This window comes from Salvelinus fontinalis, chromosome 30, assembly GCF_029448725.1.
Source record: "Salvelinus fontinalis isolate EN_2023a chromosome 30, ASM2944872v1, whole genome shotgun sequence".
In the NCBI taxonomy this organism is placed as follows: Eukaryota; Metazoa; Chordata; class Actinopteri; order Salmoniformes; family Salmonidae; genus Salvelinus; species Salvelinus fontinalis.
Genome location: NC_074694.1, coordinates 23764657 through 23786299, shown reverse-complemented (window position 1 = coordinate 23786299; position 21643 = coordinate 23764657). Strand labels below are relative to the sequence as shown.

General features: G+C 42.3%; 2 protein-coding genes across 3 annotated transcripts in view; both read right to left on the bottom strand.

Annotated features, from left to right (window-relative positions):
* Nucleotides 1-516: 516 nt before the first annotated feature.
* vps25 (vacuolar protein sorting 25 homolog) lies at nt 517-4454 on the bottom strand. The gene is made up of 6 exons (XM_055890104.1): nt 4342-4454; nt 3672-3817; nt 2907-2960; nt 2739-2827; nt 1622-1697; nt 517-1490 (listed from the first exon to the last, which is right to left on the bottom strand). The coding sequence occupies exons 1-6, from the start codon at nt 4386-4388 to the stop codon at nt 1378-1380; spliced, it is 525 nt and encodes a 174-aa protein (XP_055746079.1). The 5' UTR covers nt 4389-4454; the 3' UTR covers nt 517-1377.
* A 709-nt stretch (nt 4455-5163) lies between these two features.
* LOC129828849 (rho GTPase-activating protein 27-like) overlaps nt 5164-21643 on the bottom strand; it is a 31194-nt gene continuing 14714 nt past the window's right edge. The window contains exons 4-19 of one of the 2 annotated variants that reach the window (XM_055890098.1): nt 13796-14260; nt 13060-13299; nt 12724-12804; nt 12454-12579; nt 11862-11948; nt 10935-11002; nt 10666-10753; nt 10437-10538; nt 10059-10157; nt 9779-9887; nt 9496-9624; nt 9207-9305; nt 7612-7689; nt 7361-7492; nt 6657-6762; nt 5164-6494 (exon numbers count right to left, since the gene is read on the bottom strand). In XM_055890098.1, the coding sequence (XP_055746073.1) occupies nt 6317-6494; nt 6657-6762; nt 7361-7492; nt 7612-7689; nt 9207-9305; nt 9496-9624; nt 9779-9887; nt 10059-10157; nt 10437-10538; nt 10666-10753; nt 10935-11002; nt 11862-11948; nt 12454-12579; nt 12724-12804; nt 13060-13299; nt 13796-14260 (2187 nt within the window). In that variant the 3' untranslated portion in view covers nt 5164-6316. Of the gene's footprint in view, nt 6495-6656; nt 6763-7360; nt 7493-7611; nt 7690-9206; nt 9306-9495; nt 9625-9778; nt 9888-10058; nt 10158-10436; nt 10539-10665; nt 10754-10934; nt 11003-11861; nt 11952-12453; nt 12580-12723; nt 12805-13059; nt 13300-13795; nt 14261-21643 lie in introns of both variants that reach the window. The other variant, XM_055890097.1, reaches the window with a different exon arrangement.

Sequence of the window (21643 nt, the reverse complement as noted above, 5' to 3'; positions counted from 1 at the left end):
ATGCTTAGTGGGTGTCTGTTGTTGATGTGTGCAGAGGGTCCCTGGTTCGCGCCCGTGCCGGGGCGAGGGGACGGTGTAAAGTTACACCCGCACACTGACTCAGTACCGGTGCCCCCTGTATGTAGCCTCATTATTGTTATTATTTTTGTGTTACTTTTTATTATTACTTTTTATTTTAGTCTATTTCGTAACTATTTTCTTAACTTTTCTTGAACTGCACTGTTGGTTAAGGGCTTGTAAGTATGCATTTCATGGTAAAGTCTACACTTGTTCTATTCGGCGCATGTGACAAATAAAGTTGATTTGATCATTCATAAAAGTGTAGTAAACGTGTAACTGTATTTATCTTTTGACACTAGGGGGCACTATAATACAATTAATGAATCCAAACTCCCCTGAGCTGAAATACTGTTACATGTTACCATTATTGACATTCATTTAATATAAAAAATTGATTGCCACTTGTAATAACTCAAATTAGACCTTGACATGTACAGAATTGTCCTCAATCATAACTGCAAGTAGGACAACATCTGTCTCCTATTTATTTTCTTACAGTATTCCATTGGTTAAAAAAAAGAGGATGAATAGAATAGAGACAGTGTACAGGAGTGTCATTGGTTATGTAGTAAGGGTTTACAGCAGTCAGTCTGTACATGAGACATCCAGCATAATTTTTACAGCTGAACTAAATCAGGATTCTATTATTCCCATGTGTGTCCTCTTCCGGGGGGTTTTAAAACTCCCCAAATGTCTCCAGGGTGTCTTGACTGGGATTTCTTGAGGATCTTTGGAGGTAAAGAAGAACAGCAATACAGCAGAAGTCCATACCACCATCACACATAATCGCTGCAAGTAGATTTGTTAATAACCAGGAGGTTAAGAATAAAAACAAGTTATAAATACAAAACAGAAGAAAATAGTAAGGGAAAGATACAGATTGTGGGGAAAGTCCCACATCAAACATCCCAGGTGACTACCATAGAAGTCGAAATAAAGTCACCTCCTAAACTGTTCCTGCAGATGGAATTTACTAGCGAGATTGGTTCCCTTCCAGTAAGAAAATGCTTTAAACTTAGGTGGACCAAATAAGGCAACTTCCTAAACCAAATAATGACTATTATTATCATCATCAACCACGTAGATTGGGTGCTGAGGTGCAAATAATAGCCTTTTAAACAGCGCAACCCTCATTAACCTGGTCCCAGGTCTGTTTGCACTGTCTTGCACCTCCTTTGTCACGCCAATGACCACAGGGAGTTGGCAGGACAGCACAAACAGATCTGGGTCCAGGCAAGCAGTACTCTCACAGCCAATAAGGATAAAGGTTCCCAGTCTGAGTTGAGCACTTGATCAGTCCCACAATGCAATGTCTCTTCAGAAGAACTTGACCCCCTTCCCGTCGTCCATGGAGATGACCTCTGCCTTGCCGTCCATCTGCAGGGCCTGCAGCGAACGAATCAGCATCCAGTCTTCCAGCCCATGGAATTCTGGGGAAAATGGGTTACATCTAATTACATTTGCTGTACAGCTCAACAGAAGGCATAAAATAGTGCAGATGTCTTTAGGTACTGATGAATAGAAGGAAATATGTCAGAAATTCACATATCTGTTCCTGTACCTTCGCTTTCTGTGTCGTCACCGTTGGCGAGCTCGTAGAGTGTAAACACTGTATTGACCATGCCGTTTTTAGAGACCTGAAATTATTGGGAACATGAGCTCCTTTCATCAAGAAGTATCAACAGAGTACAGATGACACAAGGATTTAGACTATTACTTGCTGGAAAACTACATCATATCTTCAATAATGATGCTACATTGCATGATTCTTCGAACAATGTAAAAGGAGCTATAGGCTACACCCCAGTGGTGTAAAGTACTTAAGTAAAAATACTTTAAAGTACTATTTTAAGAGGGCACACACTTTAATTGAAATGCACTCCAGGTGACTGCCTCATGAAGCTGGTTGAGAGAATGCAAAGAGTGTGCAAAGCTGTCATCAAGGCAAAAGGTGGCTACTTTGAAGAATCTCGAATATAAAATATATTTTGATTTGTTAACCACTGTTTTGGTTACTGCATGATTCCATATGTGTTATTTTATAGGTTTGATGTCTCGACTATTATTCTAAAATTCCAAAAAGTATCCACAAAGTTCGTAGAAACATGTCAAATGTTTAAGTAATTTTTTGGTGTATCTGTACTTTACTTTACTATTTATATTTTTGCCTACTTTTACTTCACTACATTCCTAAAGAAAATAATGTACTTTTTACTCCATACATTTTTCCGTACACCCAAAAGTACTCGTTACATTTTGACAGGAAAATGGTCCAATTCACTTATCAAGAGAACATGCCTGTACATCCCTACTGCCTCTGTTCTGGCGGACTCACTAAACACAAATGCTTTGTTTGTAAATTATGTCTGAGTGTTGGTGTGCTCCTGGCTATCTGTAAAATATATATATATATATTTAAAAATATATATTTGTGCCATCTGTTTTGCTTACTACTTTTACTTTTGATACTTAAGTATATTTTAACAATTCCATTTACTTTTGATACTTAAGTATATTTAAAACCAGATACTTTTAATCAAGTAGTATTTTACTGGGTGACTTTCACTTTTTCTATTAAGGTATCTTTACTTTTACTCAAGAATGACAATTGAGTACTTTTTCACAATTGCCTATATAGTGCATTACTTTAGACCAGGGCCCATAGCAGACCTACTCACCCACTGGTAAATCAGTTTCCCCCATTCCTCTGGCCTCCTCCACATGACTAGACACCGCGTCTTGTTCTTGTCTAACCATTCCAGGTTCCCTGCAAACAATATCCAGTTCAAATATTTTTGTCAGAATAATTATCAATATCCATCCTTCAATAAAAGCTACCCTGTTACCTTTTTTCCTCAATTCCTCAAAAACAATTAGTATGGCCTCCATTGATAGTTTTCCTGAAAGATCAGTTAAGGTTTCAGAGGAGAAACATTCAGTGGGTGTAATTTCAGAGAACATCCTTATTATATTTCCCTTGCCTCAAAGTCTTATTTATTTATCCCGTATTTAACCAGGTAAGTTGACTGAGAACACATTCTCATTTACAGCAACGACCTGGGGAATAGTTACAGGGGAGAGAGATGAATGTGCCAATTGGAAGCTGGGGTTTGATTAGGTGGCCATGAGGGCCAGATTGAGAATTTAGCCAGGACACCAGGGTTAACACCCCTAATCTTAAGATAAGTGCCATGGGATCTTTAGTGACCACAAAGAGTCAGGAAACCCGTTTAACATCCCATCCGAAAGACGGAACCCTACACAGGGCAATTTCCCCAATCCCTGACCTGGTATATTTTATTAAGGGCAATGTCCCCAATCACTGCCCTGGGAAATTGGGATATTTTGTTTAGACCAGAGGAAAGAGTGCCTCCTACTAGCCCTCCAACACCACATCCAGCAGCCTCTGGTCTCTCATGCTGGGACCAACCAGGACCAACTCTGCTTAGCTTCAGAGGCAAGCCAGCAGTGTGATGCAGGGTGGTGTGCAGCTGTGCAACAACAAATGACAGGACAGTAGAGCAAGAAATGGCCTCCTGTGATTTATTTGGTTTGAACTATGACATGCGTGTCAGTAAGTGAAACTCAGAACATGGTAGATAAAAGGATACTATCAATATTCTTGTGGTTGAACACAGGGCTCTCTTGGGCTTCCATGATGTCCAGAGTGTAGAGCTTGTGATGGCGGCAGTAGGACAGTGCGAGGGAGCACCAAGCTGCAAGCTGTTTCTGTCTGGTGTCAACATTGGGCTGTAACCTGTCAACCACCAAAAGCAACCATTACTGACATCGCACCAACTTATATTGATTGACATGTAAGTCAAGCGCTAGCTAATCACTCACTAACGGTTATTCAAGTTTAATTTTGTTTGAAAGAGATGTGAATAATACTCAAGCATTAGCTGCGAACACAACCACATCATACAGTATTTGTGCAAGTTAGCAAATGTAATGTACATTCAAGATAATTTACAGTAGCTAGCCACGGATTGCAATACATCATAACGTTAGCTAACTAGCTTGAATGATAAACTAAGTAGCTAGAACGTCAATACGAATGACTATCTATCTAGCTAGCTACATGTTGAGAAAATCATTGCCATTGCTATCATTCATATGTTCGCCATGTGGCTAACGTTAGCTGATCCACATCACTAGCCAGCTAGCATCATTTTTTAAAAATAGGTCAACAATTAACTAACTTAATGCAATGGCATCCACACAATACAACATTTGTTATACGTGGGTATCACCATTTAGTTGTGAAAATTGTTAACTTACGTAAAAAACGGAGGAAAATTATATTGCCAGGGCCACTCAAAACTCATTGCAAAATGATGTAAACACAAACTGAAACCCGGAAGTCCAACCTCTAAATCGTTCCCTACTAGAAAATCATATCGCACCATAGAGATAGATAGAGGACTCATCATTGTATCTGTGCCATTATAGTTTCTAACCGCAGAGGCACAACATCGCGAGACTTCCCGGGAACGCTTGCAAAGCAGACCAGGGTGGGGTTTGGGGATAGAGAAGTCAATGAGAGAAGTGAAACATTCTTCCTTAGTTGTTCATTTTCTCGAAATCTAAAGGCACAGCCTATATTCGAGCCAATGTCTTAAGTAGTTCGGCTCTAACTTCGTGAAAGTGACAAACTGACATGTTTACATTTCCGACAAAAATAACTTTATATGGGAGTGCCTTTGATTTGACGGCCTGCACATGCGCAGTTCAGCGCGAGACGACCAAACACGCATGACATCGCCTATAAGTGTGATGGGGGATTTCCAATTGAGGAGCAATTTTAGGCTATCTCCATTTTGAAATAGTACATTTTCTTCACGATTGGCTGATCCCTTCTGATGACTCGGTTGGACGTGGACTCCAACAGGGTCACCAGGATCAGGCAATGAAGTTGGAAGTCCCACCCATTTGACTACATTAAAATGGTGGAAGCCCTCAATCGCGATGTCCATGCTTATACGGCCTTTTGACACTAGAGGCCTCTATCTTTCACACACATCAGTGGATAAGGGCCAGGATAAGTTACTTTACGTAATTAACCATTTGAAACAATAAATGTTGACAAAACAGTGAGTCATGTTAGTTGACATGTTTTTACAAAGTTATTTTATTAAAGGAACATGTGCATTTTCAGTAATTTACAGCATAAATATGCTATTGATTTCTATGTACAGAAGAAGAAAAAAATGTTATGCTTCTCACAACTTTCTAACTATTCATTTAGGTCTGGCCTTTTCCAACTCTATTAATGCTAACAAACTTAATGAAATAGCATAGCCATATGTCATTATCATTCTGTGTGTATTTACAATGAGGATTTGTTTAATTAATACTAAATGTGCCTATTTAAAACGGGTGACATCTGATTATCCAGTACAAAATCTAGAGAAGCTGTACAAGGGAAGTTGGTGTCTAATTCATAGCAGGTTGTGGGTAGTACATATTTGATATATTTCTATATTACAGTTACATAATGTACATTGACTGAATAAGACATTATTAGCATAACACAGGACTTCTAGGCTATTCAGAAACATGATATACAGTAACCTCAGATAAACATTTCAGTAACTTTTAAACATTTTGATTTCATCTTTAAAATGCCTCTAAAAGGGTTTGTTTGGTCGTGTGTAAAAACAAAGTATCAAAGCATCTTCAGGTTGCCTTGAGAATTGGGGTGTTAAGATAAAATCATGTTATTGTGAATTAAAATTTTTACATGAAAGGAAGATTTCAAAGTAGGCCTATAGCAACAACAAATGTTTTGATACTTGACATAAGGGTGTGTGTTATTTTACATAATAAGGAATGCAGTGAAGTGGTAGAAATTCAGAGAACAATCTGAATTGGCAAATGATTATCCAACTAAGATATCAGAATAAATGCAGTGCAAATATTTGACATTGCTTTCAACTAGGCCTAATGCAAGCAGCTCCTCTATGGCTGCTTCCCAATAATCTCTCCTTTCTCCTGAAGTGTGCACTTGTTCACTTCCCTTCATGATTTGAAAGGACATAACTGTTAGGCCTATATGTAAACTCCCTCTAGCCCATGCCTACACCAATCCAATGCTTTTAAATTTGTGGGGAATAGTGAATGAGTGCACACTTCAGAAAGAAAGAGAGACTATTTGGACGCACCCTCTGTCTGGTGGTGAGTGTGTGGTTTTTCTCCTACTGCATATTACTTAAATTGACCACTGACCTCTGACTGACAGAGGCTTATGATTGTTTCAACTGGAATGGAAGATGTATTCGTATTCGTTCAGGACTAGCTCCACTATCTGGTTCTGGAAAACCATGTGCATGGCGATGTTGGCTGACTCCATCTCTGGCCGGAGCAGCGTGGGACCAAAGACGATAGCCACGTTCTGCACAGTCATACGGTTCTCTTCTCCATAGTTTATCACTCTGAGAGAGAGGGTGGATAGAGAGGGAGAGCCGAGAGAAGCAGAATACTATACGTTATCATAATATCATCAATAAAATTGGGCTCTGGTCAAAAACAGTACTCTTTATAGCAAATAGGGTGCCATTTGAAACACAAGCAAAATGTGATTGTGAAAGACCTACTTGCGTAAATGGCTGAAGAGGAGTTCCATGGTGTAATGGTTTGGCCGAGGGAGAGACTCCACCAGCTCTCGCATGTAAGACACTTTGAGGGTGTAATCAACAGTTCCTGAAAACAAGACATGATAGAACAATAAATGGTACACTAATGTATAGATTCAATGTATATCTCCAATAGTTCATAAAAAGGGAAGTGGGGGGCCTCTGAGTCGCCTAAGGCACTGCATCGCAGTGCAAGGTGTGCCACTAGAGATCCTGGTTCGAGTCCAGGCTCTGTCGCTTGTCCTGTCACGCTCTAGCGACTCCTGTGGCAGGCCGGGCGCCTGCACTCTGACACGGTTTCCTCCGACACATTGGTGTGGCTAGCTTCCGGGTTAAGTAGGCATTGTGTCAAGAAGCAGCGTCGTGTTTCGGAGGACGCACGCATCTTAACCGTACGGGAGTTGCAGCGATGGGACAAGACTAACTACCAATTGAATACCACAAAATTGGGGGGGGGGGGGGGGGGTGTAAAAAAACAACAACAAAAAACAAAGGGAAGTGGGGTGGTAAACATGATTAGTCCTTCCTTGATAGTGAAGTAATAGCATAACTACACTGGGTAAGAAAACTGAGGTGCCACTGTGGGGCCAATACTTAACAGTTTCAGGCTATTCTACACTACGTGAGGTGACATTGTGGGTCACGGCCTCTGGCCTGCTGCTTACTTATGGCCTGGATGAAGTGGCTGAAGTGGCTGAAGGGGAAGAGGGGTTCAGGAAGCTCCCTGAAGAAAAGCTTCAGAGCCCCAGTGATGACGTGGATGTCCTCCCACTGGCCATCCTCCAGGTCCAGTTCCTCTGTGGAACAGAATCGCATCCCACAACAGAGTCAAAGAACAGGACACACAAATACAGACACAGACACAAATGCATACACACACATACTCGCATACAGAAGGTAAAGAGATGGGCATTACCATGATCTGCCTTGAAGCGTAGTTTCTGAATGACAGCTAGGTTCCCACTGACTCTGTAGAGTCCATCCATGTCCAGACCTGTGAAGACAAACACACATCAGCATTGGGTTCAATCAACTACTGTGGTAACTTTTTTACTTTTACCGTATACATTGTGCTGAGTAATACACCGCTATTTCAATGTTACTGCTACAGTTGCTACAGTTGAAGCCAAATACATTTAAACTCAGTTTTTCACAATTTCTGACATTTAATCCTAGTAAAAATTCCCTGTCTCAGGTCAGTTAGGATCACCACTTTATTTTAAGAATGTGAAATGTCAGAATAATAGTAGAGAATTATTTATTTCAGCTTTTATTTCTTTCATCACATTACCAGTGGGTCAGAAGTTTACATACACTCAATTAGTATTTGGTAGCATTGCCTTTAAATTGTTTAACTTGGGTCAAATGTTTCAAGTAGCCTTCCACAAGCTTCCCACAATAAGTTGGGTGAATTTTGTCCCATTCCTCCTGACAGAGCTGGTGTAACTAATGCAGGTTTGAAAGCCTCCTTGCTCGCACACGCTTTTTCAGTTCTGCCCACAAATTTTCTACAGGATTGAGGTCAGGGCTTTGTGATGGCCACTCCAATACCTTGACTTTGTTGTCCTTAAGCCATTTTGCCACAACTTTGGAAGTATGCTTGGGGTCATTGTCCATTTGGAAGAACCATTTGCGACCAATTTGCGGCCGGTTGGGATGGTGTTCTTCGGCTTGCAAGCATCCCCCTTTTTCCTCCAAACATGACGATGGTCATTATGGCCAAACAGTTCTATTTTTGTTTCATCAGACCAGAGGACATTTCTCCAAACAGTACGATCTTTGCCCCCATGTGCAGTTGCAAACCGCAGTCTAGCTTTGTATGGCGGTTTTGGAGCAGTGGCTTCTACATTGCTGAGTGGATTTTCAGGTTGTTGATATAGGACTCGTTTTACTGTGGATATAGATACTTTTGTACCTGTTTCTTCCAGCATCTTCACAAGGTCCTTTGCTGTTGTCCTGGGATTGATTTGCACTTTTCACACCAAAGTACGTTCATCTCTAGGAGACAGAACGCGTCTCCTTCCTAAGCGGTATGACGGCTGCGTGGTCCCATGGTGTTTATACTTGCGTACTATTGTTTGTACAGATGAACGTGGTACCTTCAGGCATTTGAGAATTGCTGGATGAACCAGACTTGTGGAGGTCTACCATTTTATTTCTGAGGTCTTGGCTGATTTCTTTTGATTTTCCTATGATGTCAAGCAAAGAGGCACTGAGTTTGAAGGTAGGCTTTGAAATACATCCACAGGTACACCTCCAATTGACTCAAATGTTGTCAATTAGCCTATCAGAAGCTTCTAAAGCCATGACATAATTTTCTGTAATTTTCCAAGCTGTTTAAAGGCAGTCAACTTAGTGTATGTAAACTTCTGACCCACTGGAATTGTGATGCAGTGAATTATAAGTGAAATACTCTGTAAACAATTGTTGGAAAATGTACTTGTGTCATGCACAAAGTAGATGTCCTTCAACTGTAACATAATCATCATCACTGTGATTACTAATCATTACCTCTCTTTTCCACTGCTCGGATACATTTCTCCACAAAGCTTGGGACAGTAGTTTTCTCCTGGGCACACAGTGCAGCCAGATGACAGCCAAACACATTGTCTGAGGGAAGGATGATGGATGTTAGTTTACCCGTATCACAACAGAAGATTTGTACAAACTCATTCAAATCTCAATCTCCCTGGATAAGTAACATAGTTGTGACAAATCCTGACAGTAAATGTAATGTAGCCTGATTTGGAGCAAGTTCGGCCTGTGTAGCATTGTAGGAATGAAGACCCTATGAGCCCACCTCGGATGTAACCCTTCTCCTTGACGGACTGCAGCGTGGGTCGTTTCAGGAGGAAATTGATCAGCTTGGTACGAACCTTCTTCTGATCTGTCTCTCCCCCAGAGGAGGTGGCCGTGCTCGGTCTGGAAGCTAGGGAGGAGGAGGGGGGGGGGGGGGTCAAGGAGATCGAAGAGGAGAAGGGGGTTAAACAGCCACGAAACATGAGCAATTTGACCTGGTGGAGGCTATTGCAGCTGAAACGTCTGCTATTTGAAGCAGGAATAGTGCAGTTGGGAGAACTTACACATCCTCCTCTTGTCCAGGGTGCCTGGTGACCTGTCATCTCTGTCTGTACCGGAGGACTTCTCACTGATGTCCCCGTCCTCCTCCTCAGATTGGTGGTGATCCTGGTCCTGCAATGTCATTGGCTAACATGCATGATGTTTGAACCAGCAGCCATTAAGTTAACCGTCCTAAATTGACCTTGATCAGGGAGTTTTTCTTATTTTTATTCAGTACATATTTTTCTCCATGCACGTTAAGGTGTGCAAGTTAATTTACTTCTAAACATTCAAGAAACTTACCAGCTGTCGAATGGTGTCGACTAGAACTTTGTGCCAGTCGTTGATGATACTCTCGGTGTCGTACTGTATCAGAAACTCAACACCATTTTTGTTTTTCAACTGAAGAGACAACATACAACAGAGGTTATTATGACTTTTACTTTTTGCTTTACAGTTTTATAGGGAGGGCAACAGTCTTAGACTAATGGAAAATATATTCTCACATGATGTTGCTTCCCAGAATCACTTATCACAATGGGCAGGAAATGGTGAATGTATAGTCAATTACATTTTTATTTAATAAATGGTACGCCCAAATGAATAATTATCTTTGATGTATTTAGTACAACTCCTAAAACACCTGTATTATGACTTCATAGCAACCAACTGTCAACTCACCTCTACAACGTTCTTTTTGCTGGATTTATCCCTGGGAGCCCAGCCAATCGTTGCACCTCGTAGCTCCACTGTGACCTCTGGTGTGATCTGATTGGACTTGTTCTGTCGAGAGAGAAAGACATCATGGAGGACAGTTGATGAAAACTGACAGTACTGCATTCCATGAAATCAGACAGTGATGTAAGAGTTCTTTATCTGTGCAGGTAACAGTTGTGCACCTCTCACTCACCGAGGCTCCTGTGGCTGCAGACTTAGGGTCTTTGTGGAAGGTCAGAACCCCTCCGTGAAGAACCGTCCATGACTGGGCCCAGTTTTTCCTACAGGAAGGCCACTGAGTATGAGCTTTACTGTACTTCAGGGAATGTTGCAGTGTGGAAAATCATTTGGTAATGTAATGGATGACTATACATTCAAGTTCATGACTGATAATTCCATCACTTGCTTCCATGTCTTTCATGTCAGCAATTATGCCCAGACTTCGGATGAGGTCAGAATTACCTTACTCTTTTCCCGTTCTCTGACACTTTAGTTTTGTTGAGAATTCCAGCTTTTTCTAAACTCTGTACCTGAAAAAGGATCCAAACATAACATGCTTTTAATTATGCGAAGCCAAGTGTTCAAGTGAGACATAATTATTGATGCATTGATACAGTACAATCCTGTTAACCTCTACAAACAGAAATGCACCAAAAAGCGACAGGAGGACAGTATTTGACAACTGTGGCTAAACTCTGACAACAAGCTCCTCTGTAATAGCTTGATAACAGACACCTCTACCTCTATGTTTTATAATGAACAGCATGGATGGTATAAAACCACAGGCACATTTTAGACTATTGCATGCTCTCTTTCACTGTGTAGTGAGGTGTGATGAGGTGGTACGGCAGTTGGTGGCTCTGTCTGAGAGTTTCCCAAAGGTGTTGTGACGTCAGCTGCCCTCAACAGGGAAAAACTCATCTATTTATATACCAGGAAATATACCATTTCCCAAGTGACATCTGTTTTCCACTCTCTCAGGTGTAGCTATGCAACTACTATTCTGCTTACAAATTCATCAATATACGGGTACAACACACCCTTAGCCCTTAGAGAGATAGCATGCGGATGGATACAATATTTATCAGGGCAGTGGTGAGATATTTAAAAAAAAAACACATTGTGCCACTGAGGCTCTGATTGAAGGGGCTTCTTCTGAGTCTAAACCAATCAGCTTTCAGGAACAGAAACAAAACACCATTCAGAGGAAAGACAGGTCAGGTCAGAGTGGTCATAGCGCTCTAGCTGGGGCAACTTCACAGAAGTGTCATTTGAGTAAGAACAGAACTGTCATTTTCAGTCGACTCAGGGCTGATCTAACCTAATGAGGATCAGCAGACTGGGGAGGACAATAAAGGAGGACAGGAGAGGAGGAGGAGGGGGACTCACGTGATGCTGCCCCATCTCTGGAGAGTTGTCTGCACTGGAACCCTCGCTGCCGTAGTCCGAGGCATTTCTTCTGTGATTCGGGAAGAACTTCTGACCAATAGGGGAATAAAGGACACTTTACTTCTTCACAATGTGACCAAAACGACATCCCATCTAAACAGAATTGTTTAATTCATATTCCATTATATCAATTGAGCATAGTTCCTGACTTCCTAGTGTCTGCAATCAGTTAATCTTACCACAGAGTACACAATCTACACTTTTATATGTGTGGTATAGACCACTGTATTGTTACGACAGCAAAGGTCACTGGCTGAACACAGTGATCCTAAGAATAGAAGTGAAACATAATAGGTGTTCCAGGTGCTTGGCTCTCTCTCGTTTCTGAAACGGTGTCAAAAGGGGCGCTGTATGCGAGCTGAGGGGGTCAGGTGTTCATATGGTGTTCCCAGTCACTTCACTCTCAACACTGCTGTCAGAGCCAGCTGACACTCCTACTGTTGCTCTTATAGCTCTATTGTGGTGGGCTCTGGCTAGGGGGGGGGGGGGGGGGGGGGGGGGAGGGGGGGGGGGGTGCACTAGCAACACTAACCCTTTCCTCCATGGTTGAGCTGAAGTGAGCTGGACCCATGGTGTGTCTCCAGTTCTTCATAGATAGAGACCCCCCGTCCAGCGCAACACCGTTTCCCCCCTTAGACTGGCCTGATGCTACAGGCGCCTGGTGGGGTCAAATGATAGAGGAGAAACTCTTTACAAGAAACTCCCAAATAAGTAATTCATAAGTTAGAAATTAGGCATTGATTACCTATCTAAATCTGTATGGTAGAATTAATTTCCATGGGTGTTTAATCTTGATCTCTACCTCAGGCAGGTTCCACTGGGATCTGGAGCCGTCTCTCAGGTAGTAGTACGTCTGTCCTCTGTCGTCCAATGATTTGATCCACTGTTACCACACACACACATGTCCAGTTAAATATCCATATTGCACTGCATCATCATGGAGAAAATGGACTGCATATACTGCGGCGGTATCCGACTGAACGCCACCCGAATCAGGTGGCCCGGTAATATTCCTTCAAGCCGAGTGGCATGGTTTCCCCCTAGATTTCATTCCTGGACAGTTCTCTCTTGAAAATAATATTTTTACCTCAATGAGACTAACCTGAATAAATAATGGATAAATAAAGGGTCTGTGTACCTGCTCAGGTGAGTGTTTGCTGGAGAACACCCATGTTCCATCAGGGTCTACATTGAGGTTCCAGCCAGTTGGGGCGCTCCTGTCCATGCTGGCCCTGGGGATGACCGCCTGGATCACATGGCTGGGGTTGTAGTCATTATGGAAGGAGTGAGGGTCCACTGGGGACAAAGCCAATGGCTTCTCTTCAAGGGATTCAGGTAGGTCAGCCTCGGCTGGGTAGTCCTCCTCAGGCAGGGGAGGCTGGACACACACACAGACGCACACACACATCATGCACACACACATGCGTGTGAACAGACACACACCCACAGACAGGACAGACAACACAGAGATACATACACACACACGTTGTGAGAATGTTACAGATCGAGACCAGGACAATGGATAACCTTCCTCCTAGGTTCCTTTCAGCTTTTCAAAGTTCCTAATTTCAACTAAGCAGTTTAAACAGCTTTTAGCTTATTCTTTCACATCTCTTTAGAATTGTGAAAACACAAGAATGCAGTTGGCAAAAAGTTCACAATGAGGTAAACGTGAGAATGCACAGAATGCATTGCCTAATAGTTTGAGGAAAATGACATCCATGAAAAATAACTGTCTGCTATGTACTGTAGGTGTAGGACTTAGCAGGAGCTTAACTTCATTAAAAAGATGAGTGTTGTATTATTTGTAGATTTCCCATGGGTGAAACTATAATAGACTAAGTAAGTGAGTGTCTAAGTGGAGCAGGCCTTACCGGCCCTTCCTCCAGAGAGCTGTGCCCACTCAGCGGCTCCATCAGAGGGGGATAGGGGCACTGTGGCTCTGGGGGCTCCCAAGACGTGTCCCCCGATACTGGGTTGTAGAAGTACTGGCGGCCGCTAGTCACATCCAAACACTGCTCCCAGTCAGCGGTCCATGCAGGGGGGGAGACAGAGGTGGAAGTGGGGGACTGAGAGGAGGGCGAGGGAGACAAACACACAGGCTCCTCAGCGGGAGCCTCAGGGTCTATGTGGGGGTTGTCCCAGGTGGTCTGCCCCGATTCAGGGTGGTAGTAGTACTCCTGTCCACTCTCCTGGTCAGTGTGCACCTCCCATCCCTCAGAGTCCAGGTAAGGAGGAGAGCAGGGAGGGGAGGAGGCCGAGGGAGGGGACTCAGAGACGTTTCTGTGGAGCTCCGCTACATTGACGTACACAGCGTTCTGGGCACTCTCATTGTCAACCTATGGGAAGAGCAGGGAATATGGGTCAGGGGTCATCTGGAAAAGGTTAGAACTACAGAGTGACGCCAAGCCTTGTCCCAGATCTGTTCATGTGTTGACAATAACCATAGGAGTTGGAAAAACAGCACAACCAGATCTGGGACGAGGCGGAGGTCAAGTGACACTCATTCTAGGCTGTCAGAATACTTAATGCAGCAGAGACAAACCTGTGAATAAAAAACTAACATCAACTTTAGTCTCACAGCTCTATAGACAGTTGGTTCTGAGTAGATAAAAGAAGCTGTGATATTTCTGGAGAGACAAAAAGCCACTTTCACCTATAGCACTCAGAAAGAGGGTGACAGAAGTCTTTCTTTCGGTGCAGTCAGCTCAGAAAGTAAAATTAAAGCTAAACAGAAAGCATTGAGCTCCAGACCACAACCCACCGGCTCGTCTAAATTTACAGACACCCACTATTACCCAGTTACCCACAGACACAGACTCTGCATTGCCAAAAGTGGAGGTGCAAAACTCGACAAACTCTATGCCTACTTCACAGTCCGCCCAGGCATTACTGTGCGACATTGTCGTTCGTTTAAGGGTGGTGGTAATGTTCCAGAACAATAACAACTGTCCACAAACAAATATAGAAGGCCAATATTCAGGTTTCATTCAAAAGTTCGACAATGGTTACTAATCAACTACAGCAGGCGCACTTTCAATTTTCCACAATACAGAACTAAAAAATAATAATAACTCACACTTTCACTGAATATAATCAAATTCAACTGTTGACTGAATATAAGTTAATATTACATTTTATTCTTCCTCTTATCTGCGACCCACAGTTATAGAAACCCTTTTACAGTAGGAGGCAAAATATATCACCAGTATGTAAATATAGGCCTAGTCAAGACCAATACACATGGTTAGGTTAATTAGCCTACATGTTAGTCTTGTTGTCATTGTTGTTGCAGACTGCCCCAAGAAATTGCCCCTCAGATAAATAAAGTTGTTTTAATTGTATTGAATAAATGAGTGAAGGAGAGAGATGTAAATGCCTAATGTACATCTGTGTTCATCATTCCAGAAAACATTGGCACACTCACTTACTCCTGCTAAAATCAATGTTTTTCATTTATATTTTGGTAATTTAACCAGAGCGACTTACAGGAGCAATTAGGGTTAAGTGCCTTGCTCAAGGGCACAGACAGATTTTTCACCTAGTTGGCTTGGATATTCGAACCAGCAACTTTTCAGTTACTGGCCCAAAACTCTTAACCACTAGGCTACCTACTTCCGTTGAAATGACCCCCATCTAAAATAGACGATCTGATCCTACATTTTCAGAGGCCCGAGTCTAACCTGGAGTCTTTTCTTATCTGTTCCAGTGCCCTAAGTTTCACCTGCTGTATTCCAATGAGGGGGTGTCTGACTGACTTGATTCCTGGGACGTCCCTCTGATGTCCCTCTGGGAACCCTGATGGAGATGTTGTCATCATCATGGCACTGTGAGAGGGACTGTTGATCTCTCCCTCCCTCTCCCATAGTCTATATTTACCAGGGACCTTGATCAGCTGTGCCTTCTGGTTGGAACTATCACACCAGGATCCTTTAGACTATGAAAACCTACCACTGGTTTGATGAACGGTGACAGGTCGGAAGCCTATTTATATGGGTCAAAGGTCGGAAGGCAGGTATGGAGAGAAATGAGTACATTTGACTATTTTCCTCTGGTTAACAATAATACATTTTGTATCAGATATGCACTCGGTGTCCCATCTAGAGGTTTTTGGCCTGTCATTAGCATCATTATTGATCTCATTATCACCACAAGGTAATCAATACACATGACCAGGCAATTGAACCGAAAATAGATCAGCAAAATACAGACAAGCGAGAGGAAATTAGGGACTTGCATCATTGATCTCTCGCTGTGTTGATTCTGAAATGCCCCCTCCCCTGCCCACTGGAAAATACATCTACCCAGAGCAAACACCACACAGTAAACACACACTAGCCAGAAGTGAGAAAGTCGGTCTTTGTGTGGGAAAAATGTCAGTGTCACCAATAAACATAAACAACAGGCAAAACCCTCAATCTACCCATTTCATCAACACACACAGTAAGCACCTTACAGTAAATGTAATACCCATATGTGAGAAACTATGGTTTTGTGTTGGCAAATTTGTCAACTTACACCTGGCAAATCTCTAACGTCAAGAGTGCTTAATGGATCTATGCACTAACCATGCGGAAGGCGGCATTACTTGTGTTACTGAGCATGCTCTCTAGGGTTGACGTACACGGCAACAGAGGAAAACAAAGTTGAGCTGAAGCAATATATCCGCAGAAGGGTGAGACAAAGTAGACTAAACAGGAAGCAAGAAAGTGATAACAAGGTAGACGTAAACACTGTCAATGTTTTATATACACTGTACAACAAACCCAACACACTCTGATCTACATTCAGAACCAGCCAATTTAGCCATAGATCCATCAAAACCAGTGCACTGACAGTTTTGGTGAGGCTGCATTGTTGCATTTAGAGACATACGCTATATAGTTTGTTCTGGACCTACCTGGTTTGCAATTGGTAGAGCCAAGCCCCCCCGGGTCTGATACCCATGCCGGCGCTTTGCATAAAGATCCACCATGTTTATGTAATCCTAATTAGTAGAGCCATATAATACAGCTGACCAGAGCAGAGCTACACAGCTACACTAGTTACCACAGGACTGAACTGACAGGAGCAGAGGCAGGCAGGCACACACACCGTGCGCACACACACCAATGACAGAGATGCCTCGGAAAGGAGAACTGCCTACTCTCTTACAATGACAGGGGGAGGGAGGGGTGTTTCAGATGGAGGGAGGCAGAGAGAGAGATAGAGAAACAGAGAGAGCGAGAGAGAGAGAGAGAGAGAGAGAGGGAGGAGGCAGATAGAGAGATAGAGAAACAGAGAGAACGAGAAAGAGAGAGAGAGAGAGAGGGAGGAGGCAGATAGAGAGAGGACAGGTCATTTTAACCCACTTCCTTGCTGTCTTAGCAATGATGGAAAAGGAAATGTTGGCATGGAAACAAAGCTTTAGGAGAGTGCATTCCTTTACTCAAGTGGTGAATTAGATTAATTAGCGAGGAAGCCAGGGCAGAACTAAGAGGATACTGAAAAAAAAAACTCTGGGTTTAGCTAGTCCACTGTACTCACAAAGGTCATGGTATGACTGGTATAACTCTGGTTTGGGTTATATCTCCTTCTCTTTGTGAAGTAGTCTTTACATTAACATTAGAAATTCCTTAATCTCCCTGAAAGTAGCATTAACAGTAAGAATCTGACTACTACTATTGGTTTCCAAATCAAATGACAACAAATATTTAAGAATTGCTTGACAAATTTACATAGAAAAGTAAAATTGTGCTCTGTGTAGAGGAGAAATGTACACATTTCAATGGACAATGTTGCTATAAAACTAGGAGGAACCCAGAGTAGCTGAAGCTCAGACTGCAGAGTAAGTGGGTGTTTGACTTGAGACAGGAAACTTTAGTGAAGGGACAGTTGCTCAACCATCACTTCCTTCCAGGGAGGATCAGACTGTTCACAGATCAGACTGCTGACTGTCTGAAGCCTTTGGCTGAAATGTAGTACCATAACATCCATACTAACACAACTAATAGTATCATAATACGTATCATACCACTGCAACAAATAGCATCATCATAATTCATCAACTAATAGTATCATAACACACAAAACCAACAGTACAGTGCCTTCAGAAAGTATTCAGACCCCTTGACTTTTTCCACATTTTGTTACATTACAGCCTTATTCTGAAATTGATTAAATAAAAAAATCTCCACACAATAACCCAATGACATTTTTGCAAATGTATTAAAATTATAAAACAGAAATACCTTATTTACATAAGTATTCAGACCCTTTGCTATGAGACTCGAAATTAAGCTCAGGTGAATCCTGTTTCCATTGATCATCCTTGAGATGTTTCTACAACTTGATTGGAGTCCAACTGTGGTAAATTCAATTGATTGGACATGATTTGGAAAGGCACACAGTTGACAGTGCATGTCAGAGCAAAAACCAAGCCATGAGGTCAAAGGAATTGTCCGTAGAGCTCAGAGACAGGATTGTGTCAAGGCACAGATCTGGGGAACGGTACCAAAAAATGTCTGCAGCACTGAAGGTCCAAGAACACAGTGGCCTCCATCATTCTTAAATGGAAGAAGTTGGGAACCACCAGGACTCTTCCTAAAGCTGGCCGCCTGGCCAAACTGAGCAATCAGGGGAGAAGGGCCTTGGTCAGGGAGGTGACCAAGAACACAATGGTCACTCTGAAAGAGCTCTAGAGTTCCTCTGTGGAGATGTAGAACCTTCCAGAAGGACAACCATCTCTGCAGCACTCCACAAATCAGGCCTTTATGGTAGAGTGGCCAGACGGAACCCACTCCTCAGTAAAAGGCACATGACAGGCCACTTGGAGTTTGCCAAAAGGCACATAAAGACTCTCAGACCATGAGAAACAAGATTCTCTGGTCTGATGAAACCAAGATTGAACTCTTTCGCCTGAATGCCAAGCGTCACGTCTGGAGGAAACCTGGCACCATCCTTATGGTGAAGAATAGTGGTGGTAGCATCACGCTGTGGGGATGTTTTTCAGCGGCAGGGACTGGGAGACTAGTCAGGATCGAGGCAAAGATGAATAGCGCAAAGTACAGAGAGGTCCTTTATGAAAACCTGCTCCAGAGCACTCAGGAGCTCAGACTGGGGTGAAGGTTCACCTTCCAACAGGACAATGACCCTAAGCACACAGCCAAGACAACGCAGGAGTGGTCTCTGAACGTCCTCGAGTGGCCCAGCCAGAGCCCGGACTTGAACCCGATCGAACATCTCTGTTGAGACCTGAAAATAGCTGTGCTGCGACGCTCCCCATCCAACCTGAGAGCTTGAGAGGATCTGCAGAGAAGAATGGGAAAAACTCCCCAAATACAGGTGTGCCAAGCTTGCAGCATCATACCCAAGAAGACTCAAGGCTGTAATTGCTGCCAAAGGTAGGTGCTTCAACAAAGTACTGAGTAAAGGCTATAACTACTTACAGTTGAAGTGAGAAGTTTACATATACCTAGGTTGGAGTCATTAAAACTAGTTATTCAACCACTCCACAAATGTCTTGTTAACAAACTATAGTTTTGACAAATTGGTTAGGACATCTATTTTGTGCATAACACAAGTAATTTTTCCAACTTTTCCAAAGTAATTTTTGGAGGTGTACCTGTGGATGTATTTCAAGGCCTACCTTCAAACTCAGTGCATCTCTGCTTGACATCATGGGAAAATCCAAATAAATCAGCCAAGACCCCAGAAAAAAAATTGTAGACCTCCACAAGTCTGGTTCATCCTTGGGAGCAATTGCCAAATGCCTGAAGGTACCACGTTCATCTGTACAAACAATAGTATGCAAGTATAAACACCATGGGACCACGCAGCCGTCATACCGCTCAGGAAGGAGATGCATTCTGTCTCCTAGAGATGAACGTATTTTGGTGCGAAAAGTTCAAATCAATCCCAGAACAACAGCAAAGGACCTTGTGAAGATGCTGGAGGAAACAGGTACAAAAGTATCTATATCCACAGTAAAACAAGTCCTACATCGACATAACCTGAAAGGCCGCGAAGCAAGGAAGAAGCCACTGCACCAAATCCGCCATAAAAAAGCCAGACTACGGTTTGCAAACTGCACATGCGGACAAAGATCATACTTTTTGGAGAAATGTCCTCTGGTCTGATGAAACAAAAATGGAATTGTTTGGCCATAATGACCATGGTTATGTTTGGATGAAAAAGGGGGATGCTTGCACGCCCACAGAACATCATTCCATTTAGAGGTTGACCGATTATGATTTTTCAATGCCGATACCGATTATTGGAGGACTCAAAAAAGCCGATGCCAATTAAATCGGCCAATTTTTATTTATTTATTTGTAATAATGACAATTACAACAATACTGAATGAACACTTATTTTAACTTAATATAATACATCAATAAAATCAATTTAGCCTCAAATAAATAATGAAACATGTTCAATTTGGTTTAAATAATGCAAAAACAAAGTGTTGGAGAAGTAAAAGTGCAATATGTGCTATGTAAGAAAGCTAACGTTTAAGTTCCTTGCTCAGAACATGAGAACATATGAAAGCTGGTGGTTACTTTTAACATGAGTCTTCAATATTCCCAGGCAAGAAGTTTTAGGTTGTAGTTATTATAGGAATTATAGGACTATTTCTCTCTATACGATTTGTATTTCATATACCTTTGACTATTGGATGTTCTTATAGGCACTTTAGTATTGCCAGTGTAAAAGTATAGCTTCCATCCCTCTCCTTGCCGCTACCTGGGCTCGAACCAGGAACACATCGATAACAGCCACCCTCGAAGCAGCGTTACCCATGCAGAGCAAGGGGAATAACTACTCCAAGTCTCAGAGCGAGTGACGTTTGAAACGCTATTAGCGCGCACCCCGCTAACTAGCTAGCCATTTCACATCGGTTACACCAGCCTAATCTCGGGAGTTGATAGGCTTGAAGTCATAAACAGCGAAGAGCGGCTGGCAAAACGCACGAAAGTGCTGTTTGAATGAATGCTTACGAGCCTACTGGTGCCTACCATCGCTCAGTCAGACTGCTCTATCAAATCATATACTTAATTATAACATTATAACACACAGAAATACAAGCCTTATGTCATTAATATGGTCGAATCCGGAAACTATCATCTCGAAAACAAAACATTTATTCTTTCAGTGAAATACGGAACCGTTACGTATTTTATCTAACGGGTGGCATCCATAATTCTAAATATTCCTGTTACATTGCACAACCTTCAATGTTATGTCATAATTACGTAAAATTCTGGCAAATTAGTTCGCAATGAGCCAGGCGGCCCAAACTGTTGCATAAACTCTGACTCTGCGTGCAATGAACGCAAGAGAAGTGACACAATTTCCCCTGGTTAATATTGCCTGCTAACCTGGATTTATTTTAGCGAAATATGCAGTTTAAAAAATATATACTTCTGTGTATTGATTTTAAGAAAGGTATTGATGTTTATGATTAGGTACACGTTGGAGCAACGACAGTCCTTTTTCACGAATGGCCACTGCATCGATTATATGCAACGCAGAACACGCTAGATAAACTAGTAATATCATCAACCATGTGTAGTTATAACTAGTGATTATGATTGATTGATTGTTTTTTATAAGATAAGTTTAATGCTAGCTAGCAACTTACCTTGGCTTCTTACTGCATTCGCGTAACAGGCGGGCTCCTCATGAGGCAGTTGGACTAGTTAACCGTAATGTTGCAAGATTAAATCCCTGAGCTGATAAGG